The sequence below is a fragment of the Symphalangus syndactylus genome, chromosome 21, assembly GCF_028878055.3.
Source record: "Symphalangus syndactylus isolate Jambi chromosome 21, NHGRI_mSymSyn1-v2.1_pri, whole genome shotgun sequence".
NCBI classification, from domain to species: domain Eukaryota; kingdom Metazoa; phylum Chordata; class Mammalia; order Primates; family Hylobatidae; genus Symphalangus; species Symphalangus syndactylus.
In genome coordinates this window covers 86,222,937-86,235,696 of record NC_072443.2, presented here as the reverse complement: position 1 = coordinate 86,235,696, position 12,760 = coordinate 86,222,937, and the positions used below count along the sequence as shown (strand labels likewise).

Here is a 12,760-nt window from a genome sequence, read left to right as displayed (position 1 = left end):
CATACCCAGTACACCAGGACTGGGATCCAGTTCCTCTACCCGCAAAGCTCCTTAGGGGAAAAGTGCCTCACAACGCAGCAAGAAGCTCCTCCCAAGGGTCTCAACACTGAGCTGTGAGTCCCTGGGGGACACTCGGTAGCTCCAGTGAGGAAGAGTACAGTGCGTTAGGAAGCCAGTGGGTGGGGAAGTCTATGCCCCGCTGACACAAAGGCGGGACACAGGAGGTGGCTGGACGGCACCAGCCCCGTACGGCATCTGTGAGCTCTGCCCCAGGTTCCTAGCGTTTTGGAGCCTGAGAAGGAGACTGCTCTGTGTGGCAAGAAACTGTAAGCAGCTTATATAAAAATATGGGCTGGCAAGCCACAGCGGCCTCCCCAAAGGGAGCCCTACAGGAAGCGGGTCAGGAGGAGCAGGTCCTTAGGGAAAAACGCAAGAGGAAGACGGAGGACTGGGAGAGGAGCCTGCACAGGTGGCTCTGCAGCTCCCCCTGGGCCACCACACAGCCACGCTGACCTCTGGCATCATGACCTCCAGCAGGCTGCCCACCCCTGGCTCCCCAGCGGTCAGGTCATGCCTGAACTGGCCCTCAGGAAGTGGGGGGGTTCCTGGTGACCACAGGTGCCCACCCACCCCAGGGCTTCTCCAGGACAGGTGGGTGGGGGGAGCCAGGATGGACGAAAGCAGGGCAGGGGCAGAGCTGCACAAGGGGGACCAGTAGGAGGCGGGGCTGCCACAAAGAAAAGGGGGGCAGGGGGCAGGTGTGTGCAGGGTAAAGCCAGGCCAGGTGAGGCTGGGCAGGTCACCAGGGGCAGGTGTGCGAGGTAGATGGGGCAGGCTGGTCACCTGGGGCAGGTATGTGGGGCAGGTGTGCGGGGCAGGTAGGGCAGGCCAATCACGTGGGGCAGGTGTTTGTGGCAAGTGGGGCAGGCTGGTCACCTGGAGCACTTATGTGGGGCAGGTGTGAGGGGCGGGTGGGGACGGCTGGTCACGTGGGGCAGGTGTGAGGGGCAGCTGTAAGGGGCAGGTGCGAAGGGCGGGCTGGTCACGTGGGGCAGGTGTGAGGGGCAGGTATGAGGTGCAGCTGTGAGGGGCAGGTGCGAGGGGGCGGGCTGGTCACGTGGGGCAGGTGTGCAGGGCAGGTGGGGCGGGCTGGTCACGTGGGGCAGGTGTGCAGGGCAGGTGGGGCAGGCTCGTCACGTGGGGCAGGTGTGCGGAACAGGGGTGGCGGGCTGGTCACGTGGAGCAGGTGTGCGGAACAGGGGTGGCGGGCTGGTCACGTGGGGCAGTAGTGCGGGGCAAGCGCGCGGGGTAGGCGCGCGGGAACCGGACGAGGCGAGAGGCCGGCGGGCGCACTTGCCTGCGAAGGCTGCGGCAGCGGCGGCCTCGTCGGGGCCGGGCAGGGCCTCGGCGCCCATGTCCATGTGCCCGGGCTCCGCCGCCATCACCGCCACTGCCGTGACCCGCGGCGTCTCCCGCTCCGCCTCCGAGTCTGCGTCCTCCTCCGAGTCCTCGTCCCTGCTCAGCACCGGCTCCTCCGCCTCGCCTCCTGCCGCGGCCGCGGCCGCCGCCGCCACAGCGGCCGCGGCCGCCACCGCCGCCGCCTCAGCCAGGCCCAGCTGCTTTGCCGCCGAGTCCGAGTCCTCCATCCGGACTCCGCCGAGCCTTCCCGAAGGCGCCGTCCGGGGCCGCCCGAAGCGCCGGCTGCGGAGCCCGAAGCAGGGCCCGAAGAGGACGCCCGAGCTGGACCGAGGCCGCCCGAAGCCGCCGCCCGAACAGGGACCGAAAAGGCAGCCAGCCGCCGAGCAGAGCCGAGCCGAGTCCGCCCGCGGAGCGGAGCCGAGGCGAACCGAGGTTGCCCGAGTAGAGCCGAACCTGCACGAAGCCGCCGGGCCGAAACCGAGTCCTGAACCGAGGAGGGTCGAAGTTCCCCCGAAGTGGGAAGCCGAATCAGTCCGAATAGGTCCGAGTCCGTACGAGGGCTTCCGAGAGACTCGGCCCCGGCTTTCCTCACTGTCTAACGGGCTGAGGCGGCTGTCGTCCCCGGCCGACAGGGCTGGACGGCTCTAGGCCGATTCTCGCCGGCGCCCGGCGCAATTCTGCCTCTCAGAGAGAGCTTAGTGCCGCGCGTTTCGCCCGTTCCTGCAGCCGGCGGGAGCCGAGTCAGCCCGAGGCCAAGCCGAGACGAGCCGAATGTCCCCGAGCCCGAATGCTCTCGAACCTCGGTTCTCCACCTCCTCCCTTCCGAAAGTGCCCGAGCGGTGCCGGACGGACTAATCGGGCCTCGGCCGTGACTCGGACGTCCGCTCCCGAAACGCGGCGCGGTCGGGCCCCTTCGTCAGGAGACGCGAAAATGGCCGAAGGAGCGCGAGCGCGCGGGCCGAGAGGCTGCCGGGATCGCGACGGAGCGGCGGGCGGGGCGGGTAAGATGGCGGCCGCGCGGCCAGGTGAGCTTGGGCGGGGTGGGGGCTTCCGGGCTTGCAGCGGCGGTTTCCCTGTGGTGACAATCCGGTTTCCGTTTTCGGTGCGCTCACGGGGCCGTGCCACCGTCTCTACGTGAGCGAGACAGCTCCGTCACCCCATCGAGAAGCGCGGCCTGGCCTGGCTGGCGGGCGTCCTGCACCCCGAGGAGCTCCCCCGCGCGCGGGCGCCTGGCCCCGGGCACGGTGGGTGCGGAGCGGCTCTGGGGGCCCTGGTCCCTGGCAGCTCTTGTCCCGCGCGTGGTTTTTGTGAAGACACGTGGGCAGGATGGGCGCGGGGTTTCGGTAGCCTTGGAATCCTCGCCAAAGAAAATCGCGGGTGCCCGTGCCTCAGCCGTCCTTCCTGAGAGTCTCGCCTCCGAGAGGAGGAAGGGACAGACCAAAGCAGTAAATCGGCCATCCTTCAGAGGAGCCGCCTTCTGCTGTCTGTGGGTACAGCCAGAGCTCTCATACGCGGGCGCCGAAGTGCCAACCCTTCGTACGTGTTCTCTAGTAATTAGGTGCTTTGTTTTGAAGGAATAAAGAATGGCTACTCCATAGGTAGGGCAGCCTCTAGTAACCAGGTTTGTTTGTGTATTTTCATTTGGTTAAAAATTAAGTTTAGGTTGGGCGCAGTGGCTCACGCCTGTAAGCCGGACACTTTGGGAAGCCGAGGCTGCAGGATCATTTGAGACCAGCCTGGGCAACATAGCAAGACCCCCTCTATACAAAAAAAATTGTAAACGTCAGCTAGGCGTGGTGGCGCACCCCTGTGGGCCAAGCTACTCTGGAGGCTGAGGCTGGCGGATCACTTGAGCCCAGGAGGTCGAGGCTGCAGTGAGCTGTGATGGCGCCACTGCACTCCAGCCTGGGCGACAGAGCGAGACCCCACTCTACAAAAATTAAAAATTAGCCCAGGGAGCCTGTGGTCCCAGCTACGTGGGAGGCTGAGGCTGGTGGATCACTTGAGCCCAAGAGGTTGAGGCTGCAGTGAGCCGTGATCAGGCCACTGCACTCCAGCCTGGGCGACAGAGCGAGACCCCCTTCTACAAAAAAAAAATTAAAAATTACGCCGGGGAAGGCCGGGCGCAGTGGCTCACGCCTGTAATCCCAGCACTTTGGGAGGCCAAGGCGGGCGTATCACCTGAGGTCGAGGATTCAAGACCAGCCTGACCAACATGGAGAAACCCCATCTCTACTAAAAATACAAAATTAGCCTGGCGTGATGGTGCATGCCTGTAATCCCAGCTACTTGAGAGTCTGAGGCAGGAGAATCGCTCCAACCCGGGGAAGTGGGGTGGCGGGGGGGCGGAGGTTGCGGTGGGCCAAGATCGCACCATTGCACTCCAGCCTGGGCAACAAAAGTGAAACTGTCTCAAAAAAAAAAAAAATTACCTCAGGGAGTCTGTGGTCCCAGCTACATGGGAGGCTGCAGCTGGCGGATCACTGGAGCCCAGGAGGTTGAGGCTGCAGTAAGCTGTGATCAGGCCACTGCACTCCAGCCTGGGCAACAGAGCAAAACCCTGTCTCTAAAAAAATTAAGCGTATACCAGAACAAGATCTCTTAACACACCTTGTCCATTACATCAGGGAAAACATTTGTTCTTTTTTACTTTCATGTTTAACTTCCGCCTGACACAGCTATTCGTAGCCACATTGTGATTATAGTAAGTCACTGACAAAAAATGTTGTCCTGAAAGCCAAGGCTACGTTCAGTCAGAATGAGCTCCTGCAGGTCTGGAATTGTTAGAACAGCATATCTGGTTATAGCCGCCCTTCATATTAATTATTGAAATGTTACATCACTTAAGGCTTTTATACAGTTTTTCCCCCAAGCCCCATAACTTCAATCTATAACATTGAGCAACTAGCAGACACATTGGAAGTGTTTAAGAAGCCAACCTTTAAGAAAAGGAACAGAAGGGACAAAAACCCCAATTAACGCGAAATCATCACAGATAATGACAGATATTTAGGTGGCCTGGTTTAGCTAGGGCCTGGAAAAGAACAGATCGGGTTTAAAGAGTGGCCGGCCAGTAACGCGATGCGACGTGGTCTGCCGTGCACTTGGCTTCCTGCTTCCAGCCTGTGGTGCCTCTTCCCAGGAGCCCAGTTTTGAGTCTCTGATGCCGATGTCCTGTATTTACCGGCTTAAGACTCTTGCCCGTGTGAGATTCCACAAACTCTGGCACAGAAGGCCCCAGATCTGCCCAAGAAGCTGTGGGATCAGCCACAAAATCTCACCAACGCCAGGTTTCTGTCCTGCCCTCCCTGGCGCTGAAGGGGAAATAGAACAGAGGCTGTGTTCAGGTTGCTGTCCTGCCTGCCGCCCAGCGGTGCAGCTTGAGCCTCCTTTTATGAGAGGTTTCCGCCCAATTCTAGATCTGTATTGATGTATCTACACATGAAGAGACGTGCACGTATCACATGTGCAACTAGCGTGAGCCCTTTGCAGACAATTAGTCCGCTCCAGGTCACCGTGGATCCAAAATGAGTCAGAGGAGTCTTCAGATGCAAAACCTCAGAATCAAAAAGGAGGAAAGAGACTCCACTCACTCCTCAGGCTTCCTGTCATCTCTCAGGTGGGGGTGGGAGGAGGCCCAAGAGGTTGCATGATAAAAAAACTAGACGGCTGCATTGCTGGTTTGGAAAATTCTTATTTTTGGAGGGATATTTGGGGAAAAAATTTCAGAGGAAAGCAAATGTCTCTTATCAATTATGAAAAAAGATTTGTTACAACCTAAGTCAGAAAAGGTTTTCATCTAGTCACGTATGTGTGGCAAATATGGAGAAGCCACGGACTACGAGGAGAGCAGCTGTTGGGGTAGGCTCCAGGGTGCTGCTTCCCCTGAGGGCCAGCTGGGTCTGGCCCAGGTTCACTTCCCACCCTGGTGCCCCTGGTACTCACTGTCTCCAGCCTCAGGTTCTGAAAGGCAGAGACTCCTAGCCTCATTGAAGGATGGTTAGAGAGGCACGGGAGATACCTGGGGGCAGGCCCGTGGTATATGTTTGCTGCTTTCTACAAAGATGAGATCAAAGGAAAGTAAAGCGGGTGGTTCCTGTCAGTGTGGAAAGCATCCTGGTGGCTGTCAGGCCTTGCTCACGGCCCCTTTCTCTTTCAGGGAGAGGACCCTCCACAGTGGTATCCTGCTGCGTGCCCCTCCAGGACAGCACCCAGAGGCCCGAATTACTGCTGCGCAGAGAGCACTCAGCCTCACCCCACATTTTCCCTAAGTTCTGTCTAGTCATTCCACTTTGGAGAGGGGCTGTTCCTCGACAGATTTAGTGAGTTGATGTAACTTCCTCGGATCAGTTGTGCTGGCTCCATCCCCTACCTGCTCCGCCCTGCACAAAGTGGCTAAGCACGCCACACTGCCCGGCTCCCAAGGGGATGGCCACCTGCCTCTGTCTCGGCCACTAGTGGCAGGAAGATGGAAATCCCTCACTTTGTCCCTAGATTCAGTTTATTTTATTTTTGTTTGTTTATGTTTTTTTAAGTACAGAGCCTTCCTCTCACCCAGGCTGGAGTGTGGCAATCACAGCTCACTGCAGCCTCGGCCTCCTGAAGCTCTGGCATCACAGGCGTGAGCCACTGTGCCTGGCCCCGTAGACTCATGTTAGCATAAACACATAGGAAACGTACACAGCTCAGGAAATGGCTACTGAATACTTAAGTCCCCCAAACAGAAATATATTTCCTCTGAAGAAAATGAAAAAAGTGACCGGGCACAGTGGCTCCTGCCTGTAATCCCAACACTGTGGGAGACTGAGGTGGACAGATCGCTTGACACCAGGAGTTTCAGACCAGCCTGGCCAACATGGTGAAACCCTGTCCCTACTAAAAATACAAAAAAATTGGCTGGGCATGGTGGTGCACGCCTGTAATCCCAGCTACTCAGGAGGCTGAGGCAGAAGAATCGCTTGAACCCAGGAGGCGGAGGTTGCAGTGAGCCAAGATTGTGCCACTGCACTCCAGTCTGGGCAACAGAGCAAGACTCTATCAATGACAAAGTTATTTTTTCTCTCTAACTCATAACTGGGGCCAGAGTCAGGGTGACATCACTGGGAGTGCCAGTCTGTGGAGGCTGTCCCCTGACCAGTCCTGTCCACAGTCACTGAGGGCAGGGGCTGCGGTGCACAGACCGCATTGTTCTGGCATGGAGGGGGGTCCCACAAAGGCCTTGTCAGCTCATGGGACCACATTGGCAGCCAGCATAGTGATAGAAGCCTCAGATAGGCAGTGAGCCATTGCCAGGACCCCATGCTCCCTTGGTGTCTGTGGCCACCAAACAGATGACAGAACCAGCCCCTCTTGTTCAGCCACCTGGGAGGCTGCTCCCAAGCCTGTTGAGCTTGAGGATCCTTAACCACTCACCAGCTCTCTTCAGTTCCCCTTCAAATGCTGTTTTATCTCAGCGGAACGTACTACGCCCTGTATTTCCTCGCCACACTCCTGATGATCACGTATAAAAGTAAGTCAGGGCCGGGCACAGTGGCTCACGCCTGTAATCCCGGCACTTTGGGAGGCTGAGGCGGGTGGATCACTTGAGGTCAGGAGTTCGGGACCAGTCGGGCCAACATGGGGAAACCCCATCTCTACTAAAAACACAAAAAGTAGCCAGGTGTGGTGGTGGGCGCCTGTAGTCCCAGCTACTCGGGAGACTTAGGTGGGAGGATTGCTTGAACCCGGGAGGCGGAGGTTCCAGTGAGCCGAGATTGTGCCACTGCACTCCATCCTGGGTGACAGAGCAAGACCCTGTCTCAAAAAAAAAAAAGAAAAGAAAAAGGCAAGCTGAGGTGGCTGCCGCGCCAGGTTACTTATGTTTCGTCTGCGCCTCTGCTCTTCAGCTCAGGTGTTCAGCTATCCTCACCACTACCTGGTCCTCGATCTTGCTCTGCTGTTTCTGATGGGGATTCTGGAGGCAGTTCGGTTATACCTGGGTGAGTGGACTGTTAACACCGTGAAGAACCTGTCCTAAGAGTTGCTATCTGTTTCCACAGCCTTTCAAGAAGAATTATTTTATAGTATGGTTCTCGGAGACATTTTTTATCCAAACTGCTTACCCAGTTGCTTTGCAGGCTCACCTTACGGTATCATTAAGTATTAATCGAGAAGTTTTGTCCCAGAGACAAGTAACACTGGGGGCATCGTTGGGAGAGACTGTGTTTGGAAGCATGTCTTGTAGAAGCCACTGGGTAATGGCACTGAGATCAGAAGCCCAGCGCACCACCACATCCGGAGCTCCGGAATATTCACCAGCACCCCTTTCCTTCCCCTTGGCCAGGTCCCAAAAAGCAGCAGAGTCTAGAGGGGTGGGAGTCCCCAGCCTCCCCAGTCCAGCTCTAGGGATCCCCAAGTCTGCAGCCCCTTCAGGTGACCTACTTTTTTTGAGACAAGGTCTCACTCTGTTGCCCAGGCTGGAGCGCAGTGGTGCAGTCACAGCTCACTGCAGCCTTGACCTCCTGGGCTCGAGCAATCCTCCTGCCTCAGCCTCCCCCTCCTCCCAAGTAGCTGGGACTACAGGCACCTGCCACCACGCCCAGCTAATTTTTTTTTTTTTTTTTTTTGAGACAGAGTCTCACTGTGTTGCCCAGGCTGGAGTACAGTGGTGTCAACTCGGCTCACTGCAAGCTCCACCTCTCAGGTTCATGCCAGTCTCCCATCTCAGCCTCCCGAGTAACTGGGACTACAGGCGCCCGCCACCACGCCCAGCTCATTTTTGTATTTTTAGTAGAGATGGGATTTCACCATGTTAGCCAGGATGGTCTCGATCTCCTGACGTGATCCGCCTGCCTCGGCCTCCCAAAGTGCCAGGATTACAGGCGTGAGCCACCACGCCCGGCCGGAGACAGGGTTTCACTATGTTGCCCTGGTTGGTCTTGAACTCCTGGGCTCAAGCAGTCTGCCCACCTTGCCCTCCCAAAGTGCCTGGCCTCACTCCCCTTTTTTTTTTTTTTTTTTTTGAGACGGAGTCTCGCTCTGTCCCCTAGGCTGGAGTGCAGTGGCACAATCTCGGCTCACTGCAACCTCTGCCTCCCGGGTTCACGCCATTCTCCTGCCTCAGCCTCTCCGAGTAGCTGGGACTACAGGCGCCTGCCACCACGCCCGGCTAATTTTTTGTATTTTTAGTAGAGATGGGGTTTCACCATGGTCTCGATCTCCTGACCTCGTGATCCACCCGCCTCGGCCTCCCAAAGTGCTGGGATTACAAGCGTGAGCCACCGCGCCCGGCCACTCCCCTTTTTTTTAACCACACAGTTTGTTCAAGGGTATGTTCTTGTACAAGATTCAAGGGGTGCAGAAGTAAAACATGGAAATTCGCCCTCCCCAGAGCTCACCTCTGTGGCCAGCGGGGTGCAGACTTCCAGCCCTCTGCGTGCTCGTGGTCATAACACGTGCACCTAAACACACGTGTTTGTGAAACATTGTCCTGCCGTGGGGAACGCAATGGGCACTTCCAGGGCGCTGTGCCCCTGCCAGGCTGGAATCTTGGGCCCCTCTTGTTCACATACAGGTACACCCCTGATGCCCGATGTCCAGTGAGGAACCGAGGTTGCGGGGAAGGGTGGCCCCCACCCTTCCTCTTGTTATCAGGCCGCAGACACACTGGGAGGATGGAGGCGAGTTCTCTCAGCTGCCCATCCCACTGAGGGGTGCCCGGCCGTCAGTGCCTCGTCTGCACTCACAGATGGTCCCAGAGCCTCTACAGCTTGCCCCCCAGAGCGGGCACTGCTGGGAGGGTGCGAGCGCTGCTGCTGCACGGAGGCCCGGTTCTTGGCCGGATCTTCGGGGGCCTGGGCCTGCTGCGGGCTGCTAGGCCAACGGGACCCTCCCCAAGCGCGCTGCACACTGCAGGGTCTCCAGGCACCTGGGCTCAGCTGGTGACTGACCCATTTGTTTGCTAAATACGCAGTTTTGTTTTTAATACATATTCATGAAATTTTCCAGAACTGGCCTTGGACCAGAGAAAAATACTTTGGGAATTTTTCAAAAAAATCCCTTTAGTTCCACTTGGAATTAGGAAAACGTGGCAGATGCACTTGAATCATTTTAGAAACCAAATTCATCCCCGCCCACACAGCCGACCCAGAAGACCCCGAGACAGATGAAACCATGGTGTTGCAGGGGCGCCTCCCTCAGGAGAGGCTCACGCCCGTGCTGCTCATGCTCTCTGGCTCCCCTGAGTTCTGGGTGGCCATGGAGGCCGTTGCCCTGGAATTCCGCGGGCCCTGGAGGAACGCAGGGCAAGGAGCTGCTCTGGTCCCAGCAGCCCTCCAGGCACCTGTGGGCGGTGGGCTCCAGGGGGCGCCTCGCACCACCTTCATTCCCCATTTGCTCTGTTCTCCAGGCACCAGGGGCAACCTGACAGAGGCTGAGAGGCCACTGGCCGCCAGCCTGGCCCTCACGGCTGGCACCGCCCTCCTCTCTGCCCACTTCCTGCTTTGGCAGACCCTGGTGTTGTGGGCGGACTGGGCCCTCAGCGCCACGCTCCTGGCCCTTCACGGCCTGGAGGCCGTCCTGCAGGTGGTTGCCATCGCGGCCTTCACCAGGTAGCTACGGACACCCAGGATACCCCACACTGGGGCCCTCCTCCTGGGCCTGACCAGTCCCCCAGCTATCACCTCCCCATTCCTGGACAGGAAGGGCACTTTTCCTAGTGACTGACCATAGATGGTTTTGGATGGTTCCGTCTGTCCTGGCAGGAGTGGGAGCAGGAGCCAGGGCAGAACAAACTGCTGGAGGCCCTGGTGTTGGGAACAGCTGCGGGGAGGGTAGGGACCAGACAGAACTGCCTTCAAGGTGAGTCCCAGGAGCGCACACTCAGCCCTGTCAGTGGGGTCTGGCTTCAGCAGCCAGGCCTCCAGAGACCCCCATGGGCCCCCAGGGCCGAGAGGGAGGACAGAGCACTTCAGAACAGAGGCCTCAACTCACTGCATCCCCCATCACCCCCTAGTTCTCTGATGGTCCTAATCTGTGTTCTGAGAGCCCAGTTTACTCCTTGGCCGGGCCCCACCTGTGTTTCCAAGTCAGGCTGGAGACGCAGGACGGGGTAGGCCTTGTGCTCTGAGCGACCCCAGCTCTGCCTCACAGGCAGGCAGGCCCGGGTGCAAGAGTGCACTCTGGGTTCCTAAAGCAATAAATGCAAACAAGCCAACAGCTCTGCTGCCTGGCCATTTCCATCTCAGCCACACTTCTCCCTTCTGGGGCCTCAGAGGAGAGGTCAGGGGTGAGGCCGGGGATGGGACTGCAGGAGAGAGAGCAGTCGTGGGGCCACATTCTGAGCCTCTGTCCACTCCACTTTTATCAACTTTTGCCTTTGGCACTGAGTGCTAAACAAATTCTAGCTCTGATTTTTTTTCCCATTCCCAGATTTACTATAAGTTCTCCTTAAAAAGTAAGCTGTTAGAGTAGCTTTCCCTTCACTTGGTTCTATTGTGTGTTTTGTATGTTTGGAATAATTGCAGCCAAATATCTAGATATTTTCTCTTCACCGCATTTTGTAAATAAAGAGATGTGTATGCCTCCCTGAATTCTCCTAATTATGCCACCTCCCCCACCCCATCTCCAGTTCTCCTGCCCTGCAAGAGAGCACACCCCACTTGCCAGCTGGTCAATTCCTGGCTGGCCTCACCCTCGAGCCCTGGCTGCCGGGCACCTTCCGCTCGGTGGACTCCTGAGGGCAGGAGGCTGTGGGACTGTCCTGGGCCTCCACTGGGGCTCCCTCAGCTGGGGTGGCTGTGGCACCTGGACAGCCTTTCCTGCCTGTCTTCGTGGAAGTGGTGGGAGCATCCAGTTGTCCTGGGCCGACTTCCTTTGACATGCCTGTGGCCCCCAGAGGCCACGGTGAGCTGCAGGACAGCCCTGAGGACCCGCTTCACACGCCAGCGCCTGAGCGCCTCGGGCCACCTCCCTCGCCAGCGCCTGCACTCACAGAGGACCGGCTGAGCACACCTGCCATCTGGAGGACTCAGCCCACGAACCGTGCAGACCAGGGAAGGGCCTCCTCCCTGAAGCTGGAGACCCGTTGCCTTCATGGTTAATGGATCCTGACACCTGCAGTCTCGGTGGGCACACAAAGGCAGCAGTCACCTGTTCCACAGGGAACGCCGTGGCTCCAGGTGACCCGGAGTGGATGGGGCCCGAGAGACCAGGCTGGACTGTCCTGAGGGCAGGCACCCGTTTAGGAGTGGAGAGGGACCCCACCCCCGGGCTGTCCTCTCCAGCGCCTATTTCCCACTTGGCCACTCCCAGCTCTGCCTGCAGGAAGGGTGAGGGCACGGGTGCACCGTGGGGTTGGCGTGTGTGACCCTGAGCTCTGGGTCAAGGCAAGCTCATGCAAGGAGCAGGATCACGGCAGGTTCTTGGAGATCAAACTGCAAAGGAAAGCCAGGACTTGTCTTGGCTCGGAGGCAGGCACTGGGCCCGAAGGAGGAGGGCCACTTCTTGCCGCCCCTCCACCGAGCTCACCTATGGTGCCTCCCCAGGAAGTGCTCTGGCCAGCCCAGGGTAAACACGATGGCCCTGCCCCTCTGGGACCACAGCCCGGGGACCCAGACTCTTGGCCACACTCATTCCCACCCCTACCCAGGACCAGCAGCCAGAGCCTTGGGTCTCTGCATGGGCCTGGGGCACCCTGTGCCCCTTCACCCCCTCCTTGTCCAGTTTACTGCTGTGGCAGCCGGTGCTACCCTCTGTGTCCGCTGCACCCTGGCCCTGTTCTGAGCAGTCAGAGCAGCTGGGCAGAAGGGCCATCCTGGGAGCCAGATAGATGAGGACAGAACCAGACAGTCCCCTCGTGGTGGGCAGAGGGTGGGGCCTGGGCCTGACCACGGGGCAGTGCAAGGAGAGAGGCATCCTGAGAGGGCCTGAGGTGTCCCCACCTCCCCCGACACCCCATCCCTCAGTGTCCAGGCTGGGCAGAAAGGGGGCCCTGGAGGAGCCCCTTCACTGTGAGCTCAGGGCTCCAGGCCTGGGGTGGGCGTGGTTGGGTCCTGCCTGACACCCACTCACTCACTGAAGCCTCTGCCCCAGCTTCCCTCGGCCTGGGGTGGGCCCGCTAAGGGAAGCGACTCTGCTCCACACCTGGGGCACCTGAGGGGTGCACCTGGCCCGGCGGAGGCTCTGACCTCCCCAGGGCTGGAGCCCTCCCCAGCATGGCGCCAGCCCTGCCCCCGAAGTCCCATTGGCAGCGTCCCGCCCGTCCCCCGGCCTGCTGGGGCGCAGCTAGGCCCTGCCCTGCTCATCCCCGCCTGTCCCCAGCGCCCCAGCTCTAGAGGCGAGGCCCGCGGAGGGGCACCCCAGG

General features: G+C 58.9%; 2 protein-coding genes across 6 annotated transcripts in view; one reads left to right on the top strand and one right to left on the bottom strand.

Annotated features, from left to right (window-relative positions):
• Positions 1-1,646, bottom strand: part of DEAF1 (DEAF1 transcription factor) — a 64,082-nt gene extending 62,436 nt beyond the window's left edge. For all 4 annotated transcript variants that reach the window (XR_010118708.1, XM_055260058.2, XM_055260056.2 and 1 more), the window contains exon 1: positions 1,358-1,646. Coding sequence is in view for 3 of the 4 variants with exons in the window: in XM_055260058.2 (XP_055116033.1) it covers positions 1,358-1,646 (289 nt within the window). In the remaining variant the exon portion in view is untranslated. The remainder of the gene's footprint in view (positions 1-1,357) is intronic.
• TMEM80 (transmembrane protein 80) lies at positions 1,326-11,534 on the top strand. Of its 2 annotated transcripts, XM_055260121.2 has the most exons (6): positions 2,207-2,444; positions 5,579-5,598; positions 6,835-6,928; positions 7,305-7,397; positions 9,806-10,007; positions 11,294-11,534. In XM_055260121.2, exons 1-6 carry the CDS (start codon positions 2,207-2,209, stop codon positions 11,496-11,498), a joined length of 852 nt encoding a protein of 283 aa, XP_055116096.2. In that variant the 3' UTR covers positions 11,499-11,534. The 2 variants fall into 2 exon arrangements, with proteins under 2 accessions (XP_055116097.1, XP_055116096.2); XM_055260122.2 differs by lacking the exon at positions 11,294-11,534 and having other exon boundaries at positions 1,326-2,420; positions 9,806-10,988.
• The last annotated feature ends 1,226 nt before the right edge of the window (positions 11,535-12,760 follow it).

Excerpts from the sequence above, each read along its gene's own strand:
- TMEM80 (XM_055260121.2), top strand. The coding sequence starts at position 2,207 with ATGCTCTCGAACCTCGGTTCTCCACCTCCTCCCTTCCGAAAGTGCCCG. Across the intron at positions 5,599-6,834 it reads GGAGAGGACCCTCCACAGTG|CTCTCTTCAGTTCCCCTTCA; the intron begins GTATCCTGCTGC and ends ACCACTCACCAG. Across the intron at positions 6,929-7,304 it reads CCTGATGATCACGTATAAAA|CTCAGGTGTTCAGCTATCCT; the intron begins GTAAGTCAGGGC and ends TCTGCTCTTCAG.